Source organism: Lissotriton helveticus, chromosome 3_1, assembly GCF_964261635.1.
Source record: "Lissotriton helveticus chromosome 3_1, aLisHel1.1, whole genome shotgun sequence".
In the NCBI taxonomy this organism is placed as follows: Eukaryota; Metazoa; Chordata; class Amphibia; order Caudata; family Salamandridae; genus Lissotriton; species Lissotriton helveticus.
Genome location: NC_136061.1, coordinates 762,934,097 through 762,958,239, shown reverse-complemented (window position 1 = coordinate 762,958,239; position 24,143 = coordinate 762,934,097). Strand labels below are relative to the sequence as shown.

General features: G+C 48.3%; 1 protein-coding gene across 1 annotated transcript in view; it reads left to right on the top strand.

Annotated features, from left to right (window-relative positions):
* IPO7 (importin 7) overlaps positions 1 to 20,316 on the top strand; it is a 392,711-nt gene extending 372,395 nt beyond the window's left edge. Inside the window, exon 25 of the mRNA XM_078680964.1 lies at positions 19,140 to 20,316. Within this exon, the coding sequence (XP_078537090.1) occupies positions 19,140 to 19,237 (98 nt within the window). The 3' untranslated portion in view covers positions 19,238 to 20,316. The remainder of the gene's footprint in view (positions 1 to 19,139) is intronic.
* Positions 20,317 to 24,143: the final 3,827 nt, after the last annotated feature.

Genomic DNA, 24,143 nt, shown 5'->3' with positions numbered 1-24,143 from the left:
TCTTCCCTGATCCAGGCTTGGATCACTCCGAACTTTCTTCACTGGCCGCCTGCCAGCAACTCTTTCTTCAGGCTCCTGGTTCATCAACGAAGAAACCCGACGACACTTGAACCCTATGCAGCCGCAGCCCCTGGGCTAGGTAAACCGAGTACTCCGGTGCTCCAGCGTAGGCCCACTCTCTAAGTGTCTAGATCCACTTTCGTTTTTTGTCCTACCTAGTCGGGTTTGCCCGAAAACACTAACTTTGCATTTACTAGGATCCATAGACTTTGTTCCGCATTACGCGTGAGAGTTCCCACTCTGCACACGACGTCCCTAGGTCTCCTGCTAGCAATCTAAAGGTTCAGTAGTCCAGTCCTAGCGATCCCAAAGCCTATGAGAGTAGTACTTACCTGCTAGTAATTTCGCATTCCACTTTTGTAGTATATGGTTTTTCGTGCCCCTCGGGCATTTGTGTAAATTGTGCGACTTAAAGTATTTTCGTAAGAGTTTTGTTGTGTGCTTAGCTCCCTGTCTCATAAAGAGCCAGGGTAGTCTTGTTATAAATAAATACACTGTTTATTTTCATAACAACTTGTGTGGTGTCCTTTCACTGGGTGTTCAAGGGGTAATGTGATGGTGAAACAGCTGGCTTAACACGCCCTCTAGAGTCTTAGCCTTAGACTGCTCGTATCCATGCTACTAGGATAGCTGGTCTATAAGGTTGACTTACAACCAATCATCAATAAGGGTTGTTTGGACTGATATATAGTGATCACTAGAATAGTCAACACTGCACATCAGGCCAACTTCTCACACCCAGCAACTGGTTTGAACCGGTGTATGCACAGGACACCTTGTGTGCCCCGGGCATGTCTCATTCCTTTCAGGCCTGTCCTACCCAATACACAAAATCCTGTCTGGGGTGGTGCTAGCACCTCCCAAGGCAGGAAACCCTTTGTCCAAGCCTCCCTCGCTGGAAGGACTCCCAGCAGCAGGAGGTCAGACTTGTGTCTGTGTGGCAGCATCCATTTTGTGATGCCAAGGCTCGAGTTAACTTTAACCGGGGTTCTCAGTTACATACATGTCGTGTCCCTCTAGAAGGGTGGAATGCTACCCCCGTCGCCAGAATTGGCGAGGGGGTAGTATTTCAATTCGTTTGACAGCTTACTCGACATGTTTGGTGAGGTTATACCAGAGTTAGCATTTAACCGCAAGGATTATAATGCACTTAAGAGTATATGGTATAGCGTTATCATGGAACAGCTATTAGGACTTGGTTCCGCAAGCTGCAAACGGGCTCAGTTCATGCCAGAGCACCATCTCACATAATTCCAAGCACTCTGCCTTCAGGATTGATAAGGCCTGCCATAGGAGTGACTGATAGGAATATATGTGTCCATTTTAGGGTTAGATATAGGTATACTATATCTACAGCAAAGGGTGATTACACCACCTTGCCCCAGCTGTCGTGCAGCCAGTTGTGTCAGTTTTGGATGGTCAGCCAGGGGTGGCATAATACATGCTTCAGCCCCTGTTAGGCCTTGGGTACACCTATGCCCTGGGCACCTAAGGTACACTGTACAGGGACTGATAAGGTGGCCCAGTACCAATTGGTAAATGAACCTACGGTACATGGTTGTCAATTTAGAGAAAGAACAGCTAGGCTGTGGGTCTGATTAGCAGGCCCACAGCCAGGGAAAGTCGTAAACCAGTGAAGCAAGAAAGCAAAAATCTGGGGTGACCATAGGATTGCAGACCCCACTCCTACAGCGCCGATAAAGTTCGGACTACCCCCGACAGCACGGCCTAAAAATGTTCAACATACACAGGCTACCAGATCTTCCAAGTCAACGTCGGTTGCTGCAACCACTCAGCCTCTGACGGAAGACGTGGTGTTCCAGCCACCGTCCCACGACAACCAGTCGAAATTATACATCGACTCCGAATCAGGTCGACTCACCGTTTACAAGTATAAGATCAGGCCTGAAGCGCCTATGGAACATTATAGGATACCACTAAAAAGAGACTCTACCACCTCTCCTATACTTTTTGAGCCCATGCAATCATCTGGTCAGGACTATGCCTACTCTCCCACAAATATCACTGAGGATGTGGAAGGAGGGGACAATGAGTGTGAGAAGGTGGCCTGATATGCAGTGCTCACTATTCTAGTGATCACTATGTATCAGTCCAGACAACCCTTATTGATTGGTTGTAAGTCAACCTGATAGACCAGCTATCCTAGTAGCATGGACAAGAGCAGTCTTTAGGCTAAACTCTAGAGGGCGTGTTAAGCCAGCTGTTTTACCATCACATTTACCCCTTGAACACCAAGTGAAAGGACACCACACAAGTTGTTATGAAATAAAGTATATTTATTTATAACAAGACTACCCTAAACTATTTGAGTCGGGGAGCTAAGCACAATACAAAACTCTTAAGAAAACACTTTAAACTGCACAATTTACACAGATGCCCGAGGGGCACTGTAGGAGAGTAGGGTCTGCAATCCTATGATCACCCAGATTTTTGCTTTTTGCTTCACTGGTTTACGACTTTCCGTGGCTGTGGGCCTGCTAATCAGACCCACAGCCTAGCTGTTCTCTCTATTCCAAATTGTACCTAGGTACTGAATTGGCACTGGGCCCTCTCTTGTGTCCCTGTAACCAGGGCAGAGGTGTACCCAGAAGTCTCCCAGGGGCTGCAGCATGTATTATGCCACCCCTGGGTTGACTGACTAAACCAGACACAACTGGCTGCTTGACAGCTGGGGCAAGGTGGTGTAATCACCCTTTGCTGTAGATATAGTATTCCTATATCTAAACCTAAAATGGACACCTATATTCCTATCAGTCACTCCTATGGCAGGCCTTAACAATCCTAAAGGCAGAGTGCGTGGAATAATGTGATGGTGCTCTGGCATGAGCTGAGCCCGTTTGCAGCTTGCGGAACCAAATCCTAATAGCTGTTCCATGATAACGCTATACCATATACTCTTAAGTGCATTATGTACCTCGCGGTTATATGCTAACTTTGGTATAACATTATCAAAACATGTCGAGTAAGGTGTCATACGAATTGGAATACTAACCCCTCGCCAATTCTGGCGACGGGGTTAGCATTCCACCCTTCTAGAGGGACACGACATGTTGGTAACCTGTAACCCCGGTTAAAGTCAGACATGGCCTTAGCTCCACAAGATGGATGCTGCCACCGAGACACAAGTCTGCCCTCCTGCTGCTGGGAGTCCTCCCAGCGCGGGAGGCAAGGACAAAGAGTTTCCTGCCAGAGGCGGTGCCAGCACCGTCCCAGACAGGATTTTGTGTATCCGAGGTAGGCAGGGCTTTAGAGGAAGGTGACTGCAAGTGGCACCCCGGTGCTCACTGTGCATATGCCGGCTTGAACCAGTTCCAGGGGCACACCAGCCCCTGAGCTGGGGAAAGCCCGGCATGGGAGAGGGGTGTAACCACCCCCTTCCTAGTCCCACCCATAGGGCAGGACTTAGTCGCGTGCCAGCCCCCTTTTGCAGGATAAAGGTAGGAGCAGGCCCCCTTCCAAATCAGATCATCTTTGAATCCTGAACCGACTTTCTACGAAAGGAACTCAAGACTCTTCCTAAGATTTCTCCCTTGTGACTAAGGAGTAGTCACCCTGCAGCAGCAGGCACCCTCCAAGCATCGCGGTCTTCTGTAAGTCTCTCCTCCGGATCAAGACTACCCAGCTCGACGAGAACCGGCTTCCCTGGCACCTCTGACCTCTACCTGCATCTTCAGCCCAGCTGAGACCCGTGGGTGTGACGAGACCTCGAGGGACCGGCCATCTTCAAGACTGCACGACGCTTGCCCAGCACGACCACCGAGTGACCCTCGACTGAGTGCTTTGGGGTAAGAGAAGCCCCAACCCTGAGCAGCTCCAGCACCGAAGTTCAGCCCCCTTGCATCCACGAGATCTGCGTGGGGCCCTTCTGCTCTTTGCTGCCCACCGCGTTGTCCAGGTCACTTGCCCGTTGGCTAGTGGCCCTCTGACGACGAACTTCGACAACAAACACCGCTGGTCTGGTTGCTCCAGACTGGCCCTTGCTTCCCTCCAACAGAGGAGCACCCTGGACCCTCCTGGTCCACTCCAGACGCCATTTTAAGTCCACCGCGTGGGCTTGCATTTGCCAAGACTTGTTGCCCCAATCCTGGGTCCAGCGACGTCGACAGCAGATATCTTCGTGGGACAGCTCGCACCTCCATCCTGGTCGCCGACAACGCCTCCTGGTCCGAGAGACTGCAGAGCCCAGCAGCGCCCACTCACCTGGTCGAGGTGACTTCGTCCGGTGCCACTCTGGTGCCCACCTAAATCACTGGCTAGTGATTCAGAACTTGGTCCCCTCTGCTTACAGGTCTTCCTCTTCCCCGATCCAGGCTTGGATCCCCACGAACTTCTTCACTGGTCGCCTGCCAGCAACTTCTTTCTTCAGGCTCCGTAGACTGCAACGAGGATCTCCGACGTCTTTTCAGCCCTATGCAGCCGCAGCCCCTGGGCTAGGTAACCTGAGCATTTCGGTGCTCCAGCATAGTTTAACTATCTAAGTGTCCGGATCCTTTTTCGTTTCAGCTCTACCTAGTCGGGTTCGCCCGAGAACACTAACTTTGCTTTTACTAGCCTCCATAGACTTTTTCCCGCCTTACGCGTGAGAGTTCCCACTCTTCACACGACGTCCCTAGGCCCCCTGCTTGTAATCTAAAGGTTCAGTAGTCCAGTCCTAGCGATCCTAAAGCCTATGAGAATAGTTACTTACCTGCTAGTAATTCGCATTCCACTTTTGTAGTATATGGTTTTTCGTGCCCCTCGGGCATTTGTGTAAATTGTGCGACTTTAAGTATTTCTTTAAGAGTTTTGTTGTGTGCTTAGCTCCCTGTCTCATTAAGAGCCAGGGTAGTCTTGTTATAAATAAATATACTTTATTTTTCATAACTTGTGTGGTGTCCTTTCACTTGGTGTTCAAGGGGTAAATGTGATGGTAAAACAGCTGGCTTAACACGCCCTCTAGAGTTTAGCCTAAAGACTGCACGTGTCCATGCTACTAGGATAGCTGGTCTATCAGGTTGACTTACAACCAATCATCAATAAGGGTTGTTTGGACTGATACATAGTGATCACTAGAATAGTGAGCACTGCATATCAGGCCAACTTCTCACAGGCACGAAAAACCATATACTACAAAAGTGGAATGCGAATTACTAGCAGGTAAGTAACTATTCTCAGAGGCTTTGGGATAGGACTAGACTACTGAACCTTTAGATTACGAGCAGGAGGCCTAGGGAGATCGGGTGCAGAGTGTGCACTCTCACGCGGGATGCGGAACAAAGTCTATGGAGGCTAGTAAATGCAAAGTTAGTGTTATCGGACGAATCCGACTAGGTAGAGCTGAAACGAAAAAGGATCTGGACACTTAGATAGTTAAGCTATGCTGGAGCACCGAAATGCTCAGGTTACCTAGCCCAGGGGCTGCGGATGCATAGGTCTGAAAAGACGTCGGGAATCCTCGTTGCAGTCTATGGAGCCTGAAAGAAGAAGTTGCTGGCAGGCGACCAGTGATGAAGTTCGATTTGATCCAAGCCTGGATCGATGAAGATGGAGACCTGTAAGCAGAGGGGACCAAGTCCTGAATCACTAGCCAGTGATTAGGTGGGCACCAGGATGGCACCGGGCGAAGTCACCTCGACCAGGTGAGTGGGCGACGCTGGGCTCTGCAGTCTCTCGGACCAGGAGGTGTTGTCGGCGACCAGGATGGAGGTGCGAGCTGTCCCACGGTGGTATCTGCTGTCGACGTCGCTGGACCCAGGATTGGGGCAACAACTCTTGGCAAATGCAAGCCCACGCGGTGGACTCAAAATGGCGTCTGGAGTGGACCAGGAGGGTCCGGGGTGCTCCTCTGTTGGAGGGGAGCAAGGGCCAGTCTGGAGCAACCAGACCAGCGGTGTTGTCGTCGTGGTTCGTCGTCAGAAGGGCCACTAGCCAACGGGCAAGTGACCTGGACAACGCGGTGAGCAGCAAAGAGCAGAAGAGCCCCACGCCGATCTCGTGGATGCTGGGGGGCTGGACTTCGGTGCTGGAGCTGCTCAGGGCTAGGGCTTCTCAAACCCCAAAGCACTCACTCGAGGGTCCCTCGGCGGTCGTGCTGGGCAAGCGTCGTGCAGTCTTGAAGATGGCCGGTCCCTTGAGGTCTCGTCACACCCACGAATGTCAGCTGGGCTGATGATGCAGGTAGAGGTCAGAGGTGCCAGGGAAGCCGGTTCTTGTCGAGCTGGGCAGTCTTGATCCGGAGGAGAGACTTACAGCAAACCGCGATGCTTGGATGGTGCCTGCGGGTGCAGGGTGACTACTCCTTAGTCACAAGGGAGAAATCTTAGGAAGAAGTCTTGAGTTCCTTTCGTAGAAAGTAGTTTCAGGATTCAAAGATGATCTGATTTGGAAGGGGGCCTGCTCCTACCTTTATCCTGAGAAAAGGGGCTGGCACGCGACTAAGTCCTGCCCTATGGGTGGGACTAGGAGGGGGGTGGTTACACCCCTCTCCTTTGTCCGGTCTCTCCTCAGCTCAGGGGCTGGTGTGCCCCAGGAACTGGTTTGAGCCGGCATATGCACAGTGAGCACCGGGGTGCCACTTGCAGTCACCTTCCTCTATAACCCTGCCTACCTGGGATACACAAAACCCTGTCTGGGATGGTGCTGGCACCGCCCCTGACAGGAAACCCTTTGTCCAAGCACTCCTCGCTGGAAGGACTCCCAGCAGCAGGAGGTCAGACTTGTGTCTCGGTGGCAGCATCCATTTTGTGGAGCTGAGGCTAGGTTCAACTTTAACCGGGGTTACAGGCTACCAACATGTCTTCTCCCTCTAGAGGGGTGGAATGCTACCCCCGTCGCCAGAACTGGCGAGGGGGTAGTATTCCAAAGCGTATGACACCTTACACGACATGTTAAGATATTGTCAGACCAAAGTTACCGTAACCGCGAGGATTATAAGGCACTTAAGAGTATATGGTCTGACGCTATCATGGAAACGGTTAAGGGATAGATCCCGAAAGCCGCAGACAGGCTCAGCTCATGCCAGAGCACCATCTCGCACGATTCCAAGCACTCTGCCTTCAGGATTGTTAAGGCCTGCCATAGGAGTGACTGATAGGAGATCTGTGTGCCCATTCTAGGTTTTAGATATAGGTATACTATATCTAGAGCAGGGGTGATTACACCACCTTGCCCCCAGCTGTCAAGCAGCCAGTTGTGTCAGTTTTGGATGGCCAGCCAGGGGTGGCATAATACATGCTTCAGCCCCTGGTAGGCCCTGGGTACACCTATGCCCTGGATACCTAAGGTATACTGTACAGGGACTGATAAGGTGACTCAGTATCCAATTGGATATGTACCTAGGGTACATGGAATCCATTTTAACAGAGAGCAGTGGGCCTGGGGTCCTGAATAGCAGGGCCTCAGGTCAACTAAGTCAGAAAACCAGCAAAACACCAGACAAAAAGTTGGGGGCAACCATAGTCTGGGATCTACCTTCCTACATAACCCCCCCCCCCCCCAAACGAAAGGAGATAAGGCTATCCTTGACAGGTAAGCCTATATTGCCTAAGTGGCCATATAAGGAAGTACCAGCACTGGCATGGTTACCCCCTATCTCATGGTCCACTAAGCAATCCCTCACCCTAAGGGTATCTGAGGGTCTCCACCATAGGGAATCTCTACCTGTGGTGTGTTTTGGCAAAGTAAAAGGCTGGTGCTGAAATGGAGTACTGAAGTGAGGCTCCACTAATTTTGGGCTCAGCTTCCTCCAATCATTATCCACCATAGAGGCCTTTCTTTCCAAGACGGAGTTGTTTTGAGCTCTCAGGGTCAACCTCTGGCTACCTACAGCTGGAGGTTGGGTCCCTCTGTTTGGCTTACTGGAGGGACAGGTCAGGTTTGGGGCCCTTAGGTCCCAGGTTTGGCTGTGCCCAACAGTGTCCATCTGTGGGAGGTCCCTAACTAAATTTAAGGGGGATCCCTCAGGAGTTGGTTTTATTTTCACTTGGCTAGGACTACTAGCTTCAGTGCCCTTAATCTGCTGATTGGGGAATTCTTTTGGACAGGGGGCCCTTTGGGGTCCAACCCTGGCCTCCCTGACCTCACAGCCCTGGGCTGACTGAGGCAGGGTAGAGAGGGGCAGGTTACCTGCTCCAGACTGGGTCCCACCTTGGAAGGGTCCACTGACATCAGAGGCTTTGCCAGGCTAGGGCTGACTACCTCGGGGGCAGTTTCTTCACAAGGGGTCAGATCAGTTCCCTGAGGAGGCTGATCCTTTCCTAAAGTCTGGTGGGAGGGAGATTTCTCTTCCTCCTCAATGCTCTCTCTGAGTGGAGTGATCCATAGTTTCAGGCTTCACAACACTATTATCTGTCTGAGTTTGAGCTGTGGCCATCACAACTCTCCCAACCTTTTCAGGAGGGGACTCAGTTTGGGTATGGGCTGTTACCATCACAGCCTTGCCAACCTGTTCTGGGAAGGAATTTGTCTGAGATTGGGCTGTGACTGGCACAACCCTCCTGACTTGTTCAGGGAGGACATCTTGGACTGGGGCTGGGGCTGTGGCTATCACTGCCCCACTAACCTTACCATGGATGTTTACCATTCTAAAATGGGTTTCTTGCTCTACCTCAGCCCAGGCTGAGATCTCTAAATCATTCCCCAGTAGGCAATCTACAGGCAAGTTTGATGACACTGCCACTCTTGGGGCCAGTGACATCTCCCCAGCTGAGATTTACCACTGCCATGGGATGATCTCTCTGTACTCCATCAATATGGGTCACCTGGTATGTGGCACCAGGTAAAAGTTGCCTTGAGGGGACTAGACTCTGTCACCATGGTGATGCTAGCCCCTGTATCTCTATAGGCCTCACCTTTTATACCATTGATGAGGGGCTCCTGTCTATACTTGCTCAAAGTGTTGGGACAAGCAGTGAAGTTGGCAAACCCCATGCCATTTTCACAGACAAGAGTATCTAAATCAGGGGACCTGGTTAGGCCAGAGTCCCCAGGAACTCCCAAAGTAAATGCACCCAAATTCTTGGGGGCACTCCCACCACCTGGGGGATTACTACTAGTAGTAACATGTGGCTTGGAAGTGTTACTTGGGGGTATGTTTTCCTTATTGGGGTTCTTTGGGCAACTGATGTCAGTTTTCCAATGACCCACCTGCTTGCAGGTTTGGCAATAAGGTTTCTTTTGGGTATTGGAAGGATTCTGGGACCCACCCCCTCCTGAGGATTTTTGGGGCCCTGATGTGGTTTGATCTGGAGATTTATTCCCACCCTTCTCTTGAGGCTTGGTTGATTCCTTTTTCTGGTCACCACCCTGGTTCTTAGGCCTAATCCTGGTTCTGACCCATTTGTCTGCCCTCTTACCCAATTCCTGTGGAGAGGTCAGATCAGAGTCTACCAGGTGCTGGTGTAATAACTGGTTCTGACAATTATTTAAGACTTGCTCTCTCATAATTAGATTATACAATCCTTGGTAATCAGTAAACTTGCTACCCAGTAGCCAGCCTTCAAAAGCCTTAGTGGCACAATCAACAAAGTCAGCCCAATCCTGAGACTGAATTTTCTGGGTGTCCCTGAACAGCAACCTGTACTGCTCAGTGGTTAAGCCAAACCCATCAATCAATGTATTCTTCAGGACTTGGTAATTGTTAGCATCCTCAACTCTAGTAGTGAGGAGCTTATCTCTACCTTTGCCTTCAAAGGAGAGCCACAGTATAGCGGCCCACTGACTTTGGGGGATGCACTGGACAGTGCAGGCCCTCTCCAAAGCAGCCATCCATTTGTGGATGTCATCCCCTTGTTTAAAGGGGGGCACTATCTTACTCAGGTGTTTAGTGTCTAAACTCCTTTCTTTATCTCTAGGGATATTGCTGCCACCAGTGGGGACTACCCCACTCATCTGCTGCTCTCTAGCAAAGGCAAGCTTCTCTTTGGCCAGGACAAGTTCTTCCCTTTCAATCCTTAGATTAGCCTGTTTCATCCTTGCTTCATGTTCTCTTCTCTGAGGGGAAGTCAATCTCCTCTGGGGAGAAATCCTTCTCCTCTGAGAAGAGGCATTAGAGTGCAGAGATCTATTGGAGTCCCTAGAAGGAGATCTATCTCTTCTAACTCCAAGGTTAGGCCTCATTAGGGTCAGTACTGGGGGTCCCCCAGATCCTTCACTAAGTAGGTCTAAGTTGGCCCTAGTAAGTCTGCTGACTAGTTCAGGCCTGTTGTCTGCCTCATCCCCAGAGTTCCTCTTCTTCCTCCTCAACTGCATTTTCAGTGTCAAGGAGGTCTGGATCACCAAGGGTACCCTCTAAGGCTGGCATGCTCCCATCTGTATGAGAAGCTTTCCTAGCATCATAGGTCTCTAAGAGACCTAACAGAAAGGGAGTGGTGGGGTTAGACCCCTGTTTCAATTTCCTGGAGGTACACAATCGTCTCATCTCCTGGAAACTGAGAGCTGCATATCTTGAGATGACCTGTGGAGGGTCACTAGCCACTAGGGGAGTCTCTGAGGACTCTCCATGGGTAGACATGCTTCTAGTGTGGTGTAAGTGATGCACCTACCTACACTATGGGTTTACCTACTGATCCCTTGCTAGAGTTGTAGTTTAGGGTGTGCAAAGCCCTATTGAACTACAACAGCTGGTTCAGTAGAACTCAGAGTATTCTAAGCTAAGTTATATGTACCTTGGTACTTATGTGATCTTTCAAATGATATTCTTAGGATACGTGTGGTAAAACAACAGCAAGCTCAAATCCCAACCGCTGCTCACCAATGTGAGAAGTTGGCCTGATATGCAGTGCTCACTATTCTAGTGATCACTATGTATCAGTCCAGACAACCCTTATTGATTGGTTGTAAGTCAACCTGATAGACCAGCTATCCTAGTAGCATGGACAAGAGCAGTCTTTAGGCTAAACTCTAGAGGGCGTGTTAAGCCAGCTGTTTTACCATCACATTTACCCCTTGAACACCAAGTGAAAGGACACCACACAAGTTGTTATGAAAATAAAGTAGATTTATTTATAACAAGACTACCCTGAACTCTTTGAGTCAGGGAGCTAAGCACAATACAAAACTCTTAAGAAAACACTTTAAGTTGCACAATTTACACAGATGCCAGAGGGGCACGAAAAACCATATACTACAAAAGTGTAATGCGAATTACTAGCAGGTAAGTAACTATTCTCAGAGGCTTTGGGATCGCTAGGACTAGACTACTGAACCTTTAGATTACGAGCAGGATGCCTAGGGAGATCGGGTGCAGAGTGTGCACTCTCACGCGGGATGCGGAACAAAGTCTATGGAGGCTAGTAAATGCAAAGTTAGTGTTATCGGACGAATCCGACTAGGTAGAGCTGAAACTAAAAAGGATCTGGACACTTAGATAGTTAAGCTATGCTGGAGCACCGAAATGCTCAGGTTACCTAGCCCAGGGGGTGCGGATGCATAGGTCTGAAAAGACGTCGGGACTCCTCGTTGCAGTCTATGGAGCCTGAAAGAAGTTGCTGGCAGGCGACCAGTGATGAAGTTCGATGTGATCCAAGCCTGGATCGATGAAGATGGAGACCTGTAAGCAGAGGGGACCAAGTCCTGAATCACTAGCCAGTGATTAGGTGGGCACGAGGATGGCACCGGGCGAAGTCACCTCGACCAGGTGAGTGGGCGACGCTGGGCTCTGCAGTCTCTCTGACCAGGAGGCGTTGTCGGCGACCAGGATGGAGGTGCGAGCTGTCCCACGGTGGTATCTGCTGTCTACGTCGCTTGACCCAGGATTGGGGCAACAACTCTTGGCAAATGCAAGCCCACGTGGTGGACTCAAAATGGCGTCTGGAGTGGACCAGGAGGGTCCGGGGTGCTCCTCTGTTGGAGGGGAGCAAGGGCCAGTCTGGAGCAACCAGACCAGCGGTGTTGTCGTCGTGGTTCGTCGTCAGAAGGGCCACTAGCCAACGGGCAAGTGACCTGGACAACGCGGTGAGCAGCAAAGAGCAGAAGGGCCCCACGCCGATCTCGTGGATGCTGGGGGGCTGGACTTCGGTGCTGGAGCTGCTCAGGGTTAGGGCTTCTCAAACCCCAAAGCACTCACTCGAGGGTCCCTCGGCGGTCGTGCTGGGCAAGCGTCGTGCAGTCTTGAAGATGGTCGGTCCCTCAAGGTCTCGTCACACCCACGAATCTCAGCTGGGCTGATGATGCAGGTAGAGGTCAGAGGTGCCAGGGAAGCCGGTTCTCGTCGAGCTGGGCAGTCTTGATCCGGAGGAGAGACTTACAGCAAACCGCGATGCTTGGATGGTGCCTGCGGGTGCAGGGTGACTACTCCTTAGTCACAAGGGAGAAATCTTAGGAAGAAGTCTTGAGTTCCTTTCGTAGAAAGTAGTTTCAGGATTCAAAGATCTGATTTGGAAGGGGGCCTGCTCCTACCTTTATCCTGAGAAAAGGGGCTGGCACGTGACTAAGTCCTGCCCTATGGGTGGGACTAGGAGGGGGGTGGTTACACCCCTCTCCTTTGTCCGGTCTCTCCCCAGCTCAGGGGCTGGTGTGCCCCAGGAACTGGTTTGAGCCGGCATATGCACAGTGAGCACCGGGGTGCCACTTGCAGTCACCTTCCTCTATAGCCCTGCCTACCTGGGATACACAAAACCCTGTCTGGGATGGTGCTGGCACCGCCCCTGACAGGAAACCCTTTGTCCAAGCACTCCTCGCTGGAAGGACTCCCAGCAGCAGGAGGTCAGACTTGTGTCTCGGTGGCAGCATCCATTTTGTGGAGCCGAGGCTAGGTTCAACTTTAACCGGGGTTACAGGCTACCAACATGTCTTCTCCCTCTAGAGGGGTGGAATGCTACCCCCGTCGCCAGAACTGGCGAGGGGGTAGTTTTCCAAAGCGTATGACACCTTACACTACATGTTTAGATATTGTCAGACCAAAGTTACCGTAACCGCGAGGATTATAAGGCACTTAAGAGTAAATGGTCTGACGCTATCATGGAAACGGTTAAGGGATAGATCCCGAAAGCCACAGACAGGCTCAGCTCATGCCAGAGCACCATCTCACACGATTCCAAGCACTCTGCCTTCAGGATTGTTAAGGCCTGCCATAGGAGTGACTGATAGGAGATCTGTGTGCCCATTCTAGGCTTTAGATATAGGTATACTATATCTAGAGCAGGGGTGATTACACCACCTTTCCCCCAGCTGTCAAGCAGCCAGTTGTTTCAGTTTTGGATGGCCAGCCAGGGGTGGCATAATACATGCTTCAGCCCCTGGTATGCCCTGGGTACCCCTATGCCCTGGATACCTAAGGTATACTGTACAGGGACTGATAAGGTGACTCAGTATCCAATTGGATATGTACCTAGGGTACATGGAATCCATTTTAACAGAGAGCAGTGGGCCTGGGGTCCTGAATAGCAGGGCCTCAGGTCAACTAAGTCCGAAAACCAGCAAAAAAACAGGCAAAAAGTTGGGGGCAACCATAGTCGGGGATCTACCTTCCTACAATGAGGACCAGTTTAACTATCCCATTGATACTGATCAAGATGAGTCCCAGCCGTGGGCTGACACTGTGGACCCTGCTGACCCACACACCACCCCTGATACTCTTTCATATGCTATCATGCCTTCACCTACTGAAGATACTGCTGCGTTCAACGCGCTGATTGAGAGGGCGGCACATAACCATGACGTAGATATGCACGCTGACCCCGTGGAAGAGGACTTTCTTTTTGATACATTCTCCACATCAGAAAGGTCTATCAAAGCTTTGCCTATGCTCAAAGGGGTGCTCAAACATGCAAGTGACATTTTCAAAGAGCCCACAAAAGCACGGGTGGTGAACCCATGAATTGAGAGTAAGTACCGGCCTGCGCCCGTGGACCCTACCTACATCAAGGGCCAACTCCCACTGGACTCCTTAGTGGTGGCTAATGCTCGCAAAAGAGCGAACTCTCAGACAACGGGTGATGCTCCTCCTCCGGACAAAGAATCCAAGATCTTGGAGGCCTCTGGAAAACGTGTAGCAGCTCAAGCTGCTAATATTTGGAGGATCTCCAATACTCAAGCCCTGTTAGCAAGATATGACAGGGCACACTATGACACGTTAGAGCAGTTACTGCAACACCTGCCAGATGCTTATGAGGAGGGAGCGGAAATGCTTATACAAGAAGGGAAGTTAATCTCCAACGCGTCCATTAAGTGAGCGTTGGATGCGGCCGACACAGCAGCTAGGGCTATAAACACTAGCGTTATGCTCAGGAGGCATGCCTGGCTCAGCATCTCTGGATTTAAGTCGGAGATCCAAACTACCCTGCTCAATCAACCAGTAAACCCTGACTTCCTGTTTGGTCCGGAGGTAGACACCACTCTTGAGAAGATTAAGGACACTGAAACTGCGAAATCCATAGGGGCTCTGCAGTCTCAGCAGTTCAGGGGCGGTTCCTTTCGTCGCTCCGGTAACAGGGGAGCTTCAAGAGGACAAGCGTCGCAACAAGCTCAATACACCAAGGGAGGCACTCAAACCACCTATAACAAGAACAATAGGGGTGGATACCGTGGGAACAGCAGCAAGGGCAGAGGACGTGGAAATAATACCAGATCCTCCGCCACGAACAAGCAGTGACGCCTTGTCACTGCCCCCCCGACCATATAACACCGGTCGGGGGGAGACTCCAGCAGTTCCTGCCAGTCTGGGAAAGCATTACCACAGACAGGTGGGTGAGACAACTTATACAACACGGTTATTGTCTAGAACTGACCTCCACTCCACCCAACATACCCCCAAGGCACCGTCCTATGTCCGCCGAGCACATGCACTTATTGCAGCAAGAAGTCATATCCATGCTGCAAAAAGGCGCCATAGAACTCGTGCCTTTACAACAGGGTACAGGGGTGTACTCACTGTACTTCTTAATCCCAAAGAAAGACGGGTCTCTCCGGCCCATTCTAGACCTCAGACCTCTAAACCAATACATCCTGTCAGAACACTTTCACATGCTCACGCTGCAGCAAGTTCTGCCGTTGCTCAGTCAAGGAGATTTTCTGGCAACATTAGATCTGAAGGATGCCTATTTCCACATTCCCATTCACCCCAGTCACAGGAAATATCTCAGGTTCACCATCAACAACCAGCATTACCAGTTTAAAGTCCTGCCTTTCGAGGTCACTACAGCCCCCAGAGTGTTTACGAAGTGCTTAGCAACAGTAGCCGCGCATCTTCGGAGACAACACGTCCATGTCTATCCGTATCTGGACGACTGGCTTGTACAGGCAAAGTCAGCCCAGCAGTGTGCCGACCACATGTCCTGCACAATTCACCTCCTACACAGTCTGGGATTTTCGCTCAATTACCAGAAGTCCATCTTCACCCCGCACACGTACAGCAGTACCTAGGCGCGGAAATCAACACGCTCGCTGCCACAGCGCAACCGAACGCAGCGAGAGTCAACAGCATGCAAGTGTTGACTCAAAAATTCAGGCCATAGCACTCACTCCCAGCGCTGGTGTTAATGCAACTAATAGGCATGATGGCCTCCTGCATCTTCATAGTCCCCCACGCGAGGCTACACATGCAGCCGCTTCAGGAATGCTTGGCGCGCCAGTTGAACCAGGCTCAAGGACAGCTAAAAGGCCTAGTGTTGGTGACCGGTCGTGCATACAACTCTCTGCATTGGTGGAACACACACAACCTTTGCAGGGGATGACCGGTCCAAGAGCCTGTACCACAGATAGTGCTGACAACGGACGCATCTCTCCAGGGTTGGGGAGCGCATGTCCTCCACTATACAGTGCAGGGACTAGACACCGCAACAGCAGAGGATGCACTTCAACCTACTGGAACTGATGACAATCTTCATGGTGATGAAGGCATTCAAGTTGCATCTCTGCAACAAAGTCGTGCTGATCTGGCCGGACAACATGACTGCGATGTATTACATCCAAAAGCAGGGAGGGACACACTCTCCACAGTTGTCCCATCTAGCCCAGAGCATGTGGACGTGGGCCATTCAAAGGAACATGTTCCTCATGGCGGAACACCTCCCAGGCAAGGACAACCAGATGGCGGACCTGCTCAGCAGACACAGCCATCAGATGCACGAGTGGGAGATGCATCCCTCAGTGCTCCAAACATATTTCCAGCAGTGGGGTCATCCAGAGATAGACCTCTTCGCCACACACAAACGCAAAATGCCGCACCTTCGTCGCCAGGTTCCCACACCTGCAGTCTCAGGGCAATGCGATATGGATGAACTGGTCGAACAAATACGCCTTTCCTCCAGCACCACTCATACCGCTAGTGGCACGCAAACTGAGGCAACACTCCATGACGCTCATCCTGGTTGCTCCAACGTGGGCAAGGCAGGCGTGGTACACCACGTTCCTAGAACTTTCTGTGGTTCCCCACCAGCGCCTAAGACTCACACCCTGTCTCCTCACTCAGAGCCATGGAGACATTCACCACCCAGATCCGCAGCAGTTGAGCCTAGCAATATGGCTCCTGAGGTCATAGAGTTTGGCTACCTGAACCTGCCTCCTGACTGTATGGACATCATAAAGGAGGCTAGGCGACCTACCACCAGGGCCTGCTACGTGGCAAAATGGAAGTGTTTTGTTATCTATTGCTCCAATAACATAAATCCGCTTGATGCTTCCACGCAAAACATCATCTGTTACTTGCTGCACCTATACAGGTGTAATCTAGCGTATAGTTCCATCAGGATACATTTAGCTGCAATGGCGGCTTATCTTCAAAATAGACAGCACCTGTCCCTTTTCAGAGTTCCAGCCATTAAAGCTTTTATGGAGGGACTAAAAAGGGTCATTCCTCCAAGACACCCACCTTCGCCGGTCTGGAACCTCAACGTAGTCCTCACCAGGCTCATGGGCCCGCCATTTGAACCTCTTCACTCTTGTGAGATACGATTTCTCACATGGAAAGTGGCGTTTCTGGTTGCAATTACGTCGCTACGACGGGTTAGCGAGCTGCAAGCCCTCACTATTCAGGAGCCTTTCATTCAAATTCATGCTAATATGGTTGTGCTCTGCACAAACCCCAAGTTTATGCCCAAGGTAGTGTCACAGTTCCACATTAACCAAACTATTGAACTACCTGTATTCTTCCCAAATCCTGATTCAGTGGCAGACAGAGCACTACACACACTTGATGTTAAAAGGGCTCTCCTGTATTACATAGACAGGACTAAAGACTTCAGGAAGACTAAACAACTGTTCGTTGCCTGCTCTCCACAGCACAAGGGAAACCCAATTTCTAAATCGGGTATAGCCAGATGGATTGTTAAGTGCATCCAGATCGGTTATCAAAAGGCTAAACGCACGTTCAGTTCCCCCAAGAGCGCATTCCACACGCAAATGAGGGGCATCCATGGCTTTCCTAGGTAACATTCCTCTAGAGGACATATGTAGAGCAGCTACATGGACCACCATACACACATTCACCAAACACTACTGCGTGGATGTACACTCAAAACAGCAGGCTGCTGTAGGTCAGGCTGTTCTCAGAACTCTCAGACTGCTGCAGCTGGCACGGGCAACTGCCAGTAAAGAGGGTACCGCTATTTATTCTATGCATAGATATAAAATCAGCAGCCCACATGCCTCGAACGGAATACGCTACTTACCAGTATGCATCTTTTCTTGGCATGTAGGGCTGCTGATATTTATATCGCCCGCCCTCCTCCCCGGTGTCTGTCGCAGCTGTAGCACTCACACTTATTCTAACGCATGGTCATCACTTACTATATCACACCATCTCTGCCACAATGGCGAAAAACAATCTGAGCATGGAGGGGATGCCCATGCGCACTGTAGTCCAGGGGAGGAGCCACCTATCTCGTGATACTTCGAAGACTCTTCCAGGACAACAATGTGCAATCATCCGGACCCAACACTAGGCGGCGATCTATGCATAGATATAAATATCAGCAGCCCTACATGCCAAGAACAGATGCATACTGGTAAGTAGCATATTCCTTTCTTTTTTAACATAGAAATTTGCAGAGAAGAGTGGCAGATGTCAGTGTAATTTCTTATTCAGATTCAGGGTTGGGATTACGCTTCTCATAGTCTAGACTCTTCTATTTATGTAATGATACTCCTCTGTTGAATGATACACTTTGTTTTTCTAATTGTGCTGTCTATATACTTGCAGCTGTTATTCTCTACTGTTATTTATTCAGTTCTTTTTAAAATGCTGTTAATGAGATCTAAGTGCTAACTTATGTTATATTATTTTAGTCATGATGGTTGAGTGCATTTGTATTGTCTTAATGGCTACGTTTTCTGACTAAATCTAAACAGAATAATTTTAATTTACCATCAGTCCAGCCAAAACCAAATTAGTCTCAAAATTGATTTTTGTGCTGCCTTATCCATTGCATCCTGCAGGCATAATAAAAGGCAGAGTATCAAGATTCCAAGACTGTTGGCCAAAACTATCTTGAGCAGGTGAAGGAAAGGAAATGACCATTTGTTGATTTGGAGCTGTGTAAGGATATTGTGCGTTTGCAGCCGTTCATGAGATTGCATGTGGGTGAATTATTATACAGATTTGTAGTGCTACCTATTTGCCACCTGGACGGACTGCTACCACAAATTCAGGTCCTTGGTAAAGGCTGGTGGTTCGGCACCTACTTTGATGGCATGTTTTTTCTGTGACCAGGCAAGACTCCTCTGGAAAAAATCATAAGCGGTGCTTGTGAGGTCTTTCAAATTCAATCTGCAGAGGAAGTCCTATCTATTAGAATAAAGTTGTTTGCAACCAACAATTCTGATATTACAGATTCTTTATCATTCAGAGACTTTCTCGGTTACTTTCTGATCTACTCTCCACTGTCAGACAAATCGGAGAAACAAATGAGCAGATGTGACAGCTAGCACACTGGGCATCTTTGTGAGTTTTATTACTGGGTCCCGGTCTCGAGCGTGCCATTTCAAAAAAGAAAAATAATTGTAGAGGAATAGCAATATCAATCTGAACATGTTGCCCAAGATTATAAACCTTTTAAAAATTGTGTTTGTATTTTGCTGCTAATTCACTAGCACTGTAAATGCTTTGTGCAGCAGTTCAATATATCTTTAATGTTGTCTTACAGAATCCAAAATGATAGAGAAACACGGAGGATATAAATTCAATGCTCCAGTTGTGCCAAGTTCCTTCAATTTTGGAAGCCCTCCCCCAGGAATGAATTGAAGCTTCTCTTTTCCTGCTACTGTGTGACTGATTGTAGTGAAAAGCTTGTGTTCCTCGCAGTAGTCGTTCCAGGACTGGTTCATGTTATCCAAAACTCACTCCTACCTAATTATGACATTGCGATTCAACAACAGAGCAGCCTCAAGTGGGACCTGATCATGTAACCTGGCACTGGGACAGCAAGCGGATTTTGTTTTTGAAGAGAAAAAGAACCTTCCAAGCTTCAAACAAAATACGACACTGTGGAACTCTGAATCCAACATGTGATGAATGCTTTTTTTCTGGAGAAAAAAAGTCATGGGCCGTATGACTTATTTACAGTGCAAGCTAGAAGGTCAATTAATATTTTTATTGCACCAATAGCAGTATAATGTAATGGCTAATCTCTTGCCCATGCCCCAATAAGATGTCGATTCTTTTAATGTACATAAAAGGAGGCAACCTGGCAGCCTTACTCAAACTTCATTGTTTCAGTTGATCACGAATACCGATTGTTCATATGTAGAATATGGGACAGTTATTGTAGCACTACAACATAACTGATAAATCTGTAAATGAATTAGCACTTTTATATTGGATAAGCCTGCTAGCCTGTGTACAAAATAGCAAAATGTTTGCTGTTTATAAAGTATGTAAGAGTTCGGACAGTAGAAAATATTTTCAAGTTAATTTAACGCAAACTAGCAGTTTTGTACCTGATTAGTGTTGCAGTCACTTCTGGTTGTGACCTGCATTTGGTTATGTTAAAGAATGCAGTCGGTGATCTCATTGCTGCTAAAAGAGCGGTACCCTTTATTTTTCTTACTGTTCCAAGTGTACAAAATCAAAATTTAAGTACAAAAACCAAATGTAAGCACTGGGATCAAATAATTACATTCTCAAAGGCATGTAAAAATTAAACATGGAGTTCTGCTCTTAAAGAGTTTTGAAGTGTGTGGATGAAACATCTATATATGCAATCTATTAAAAGAACACAATTCGGCTAATGAAGCTTCATGTATGATTGCATTTTTTTGTCAGTGGACTTCTCCCCAAACACCCCTCTTCCCCCACCCAAAAAAATAAATGAATGCCGCGGATGTTGTTTGAGGTCATAATTTTTATCTTCCATATTGATGTCACAATTTGATTTCCTGTGCCTATGGCTACCTTCATTATGCCATGCTGAAATTAATTGTGGTCATCAGGGCCACTGTCACTTTAGACCAGTTAACATTTGGTTACTGGAGACGGAATATAAATAGCTGGAATTTCTGTGAGATTAAACTGCTAGTTAAATCTGTTTCTTTCACTTTTAAACTGTCATAAGTTTAATATGTAATGTTGAATATCCTGTGGGTATGATTGCTATCCATTTCCTGAGTTCAAGGACTAAGATAAAGTATCCTTCTAGCCAAACAGCAACGATTACAGTTGAAGAAACTGTTGAATCAATTTTATATTTGTGCTGTTTTCATTTTGACCATGCAGGGTGGAGGATACGTTCCTTCGCTGTTCATTGCATGCAACTGTACAGCAAATAAAATGTTTGCTGATTTTATTCCTAGTGTATTTAAATTGCAGGATTCACTAGAAAAGGTATCTGCTGTTTCATCCATCATTAAGCAAACGACCTTATTTGAAATGCTGCACGACTCTAAAATAGAAATAAATGCAGCAATGATATTTTCATAGCAACTTTATTTCCAGTTTACATTTAAGTAAATGCATAAATATTATAATATTTATAATAGGGAAAGTGTTTTTTAACTGGTTGTTGAACTACAGATTCTATCGGTCCCAAAAATTGCGGGGTGGGTGGTATTGGTAGTGTATAACCTGTCATGAAATTGTTCACTTGTAGATCGTTCTACTGAACAGCAAAATTAAAGCAAAACATGCTAAAAAAAATTGTTTTCTTGTCTCCTGGGATACAAAAGATTGAAGGCCACTAAGAAAATAGTGGAGTCTGCCTTGTTCAAGCACCAATGCCTCAGTGGTTGGATGACCTTTGCCGTTCACATTTATACACTATGTATCAGCTGCTGTCAATTGCAAAATCTGCCAATTCAAAAATGTCTCCTTTCCCCAGTTTGTGACCGATCTTATCACTTCGTGGAAAATATTGGTACTTGATGATTTATCGAGTTTATGGTTGATCAATTCACGCAGTGTATTTGTCTTCTAGCAGGTTTTTTTATGCATCTTACTCCAGATAATGAACCACATTTCCAGCAACTTTACTGTTAATTTCTAAGTCATACCACTTGACCTAGCCTGTGGATTAGCAAATCTTCATTTCAGGCTAGTGTGGGTACTAGATTTGGACTCAGCTGGTTGGGAGGTTCTAATTATTGGAGGCAAGGCCATGTCCATGTAGCATCTTTCTTCCAACCTCTTCCTTCCCCATCTCTTCTGGGAGCAGTTAAGGCTTTCCTTAGCTGGACTCGGAGCGGAATATAGTACATGGCCCTACGCCACGTCGATAATGTACTTCAGTGGGTTTTCCAGTATGTCTGTGCAACAGATCATTACTGAATCGTTTCGCTGCAATTTCACATGCATGACATTCTGGCGCCATGTGTCTTCCGTTTCTTTTACAGGTATGCATGTTGCTACACTGAAGGATTTTCATATTTTCAACTTAGGAAGTGTATGGGGTTGTGAACCGAAGACTAGTTAATCACTGGTGAAAGGCCACCTTAATCAAAGATGTGTATCTTATCTCCATGGTGACCTAGAAGATTAGAGGCTCTGGATATTTAAGTTTTGGCAAAATCATTGGATAGCTTCGCCTGCGGTCAGTAGGATTATATAGACAATGAAATGTTGTAACTCCCACCATTGAACAAAGCAGAGACTTCTTTATATCACACTTCTGTAATCCGCATGAGAAAATTGTGACCGCTTGTATTCGCCTGATGCCCACTGATCCTCTCCATAGGATTCCACTACATGAAAGACTCTCAAATCAGTTGTCACCTGTTCAGGTAGGATCTCGTGGTTATATCCGACTCTGCACAAAGCCTTCAGTGTGAACATGGAGTCTCTGCCTACGTGCAAATTCCATCAAGTCCATATTGTCCGCATCACTACAGATGTATATGGGGACGGTATTTTGTGAATAGCTGTATATGTAAATCCTCACCTTGCATGGTTTCATTCTTCATGTACTACCACATGAATAAAACAGTTACCCAAGTTTGAAACAGCAGACCATACTAGCAGCGTTGGGAGGTCTTGCCCTGGCTTCTTATTGCTAGATGTTGCGAAGAGAAATGCTCTGAGAAGTCTTTGCTGGTATTCTGTCATCAACCTAAAGAACTTTCAGATGTACAGCAGTGTGGGTGATGGTTCCGCCTAGATGTTGGTGGACAGGAGTTTTTTCACAGGGTTAAGAATCTCTGGTTAGAGCATTACTGAACATAAGTAACTAGTTTGATTGGGCAGAAAATGTGTGCTTCCACAGAAAATGCTTGTTCAAGGCATATGAGCTGCAGATTGCACACTGCATAGATCGCCACCTAGTGTTGGATCCGGATGTTTGCAGTTTGTTGTTGTCCTGAAAAGTTCTTTGGAAGTCACGAGATGGGGGGAGTCCTCCTCAGGACCACATTGCGCATGGGCTTAATCCCCAGATTGGTTTTTCCGCTATCTGGCTCAGATGTGTTTCCTGCGCTCCAGTTTGGAACTGATTTCCTTTGGCGTGCAACCCTCACCCAGTTCGACTGTATTGTTTCGATCGCGCTACATCAACGTAATTTTCTAACACTTCAAAGTCTTCGATTCCGGTCATCGACGAAGGCCTTTGGGTCTACCTAGGCCTTGCTTTCTGGCTCATGGAAAGAACGCCATTCAAGAAGTGTCCTCAATGTGGGTCGAAGTTTCCCCACACCGACCTACATGAGGTGTGCAACCTTTGCCTCTCACCGGAGCACAAGGCCAAAGACTGTTCGGCGTGTGCCTCATTTCGCTCCAGGAAAACCATTCGGGACCGACTAGCTTGTAGAACTGTGGCTCGCTCGTCGGCTTTGATCCTCGACGACATCTTACGAAGAGGGCGTCGACGTGCCAGAACACCAGCACACCGAAGAGAGTATCAGATCCTCAGATGCCGAAGCCTCCGTCGAGGACATCACTCCAGCTCATCGGGTTGTAAGTAAGACCGTAGACTCCAACCCTTACTCGACACCCTCAAAAAAGGCTTCGGTCACACCCTCACCTTCGGGCCCAGGTGCACACCGAGACACTGCTTCCCACGCCCGCCTTCGGGCCCGGCAAAAAAGTCCACTAAGCCTTCAGGCGGCTCGGGCTCGAGCCAGCCTATTCCCAGTGCCAGCAATATACAGACACCAAAAAAGAAGCAGTCTTCCTCTACTACGCCGACCGTTGCTGTGACACCCAAGCACACGGTGCCGAAGACTGGCAGCAGCTCATCGATGCCAAAACTGCACTCTGAGCTGAGTAAAAAAAAAACACCCAAAGTGCCAGATTCACATACGTAGGAGCTGAGAAACACCCAGAACCGAAAAACAGGTTCCGGTGAAAGACATTGCAAAAGGGCACACTCCTAAGCCAAAAGACTACACCAGCTACCGACTCTGTGCCGAAAAAATCTATGGAGCCGAAACCTTCGACGCCGAAGGATTTGCCCCACGGAGAATAACTTTTTTTACACCAGATCCCAATTTGAAAACTCTTGTAAAGGATCCTAAATCCGGACAATTGACTCGGCTCCAAGAAGAGACCACTTGAGGCGCCAGCACCTCCTCCCCCTACAAAGGACATGGCAACCTCTCCATTAAGGGTCCCTTCTCCACCATATTGTTCCTCCTCCACCACATCATTCACCTACACATCTACTAATCTAGATGATGATGATGCAGACACAGATTCTGACGATATAGGTGGGGGTGCACATGATCCA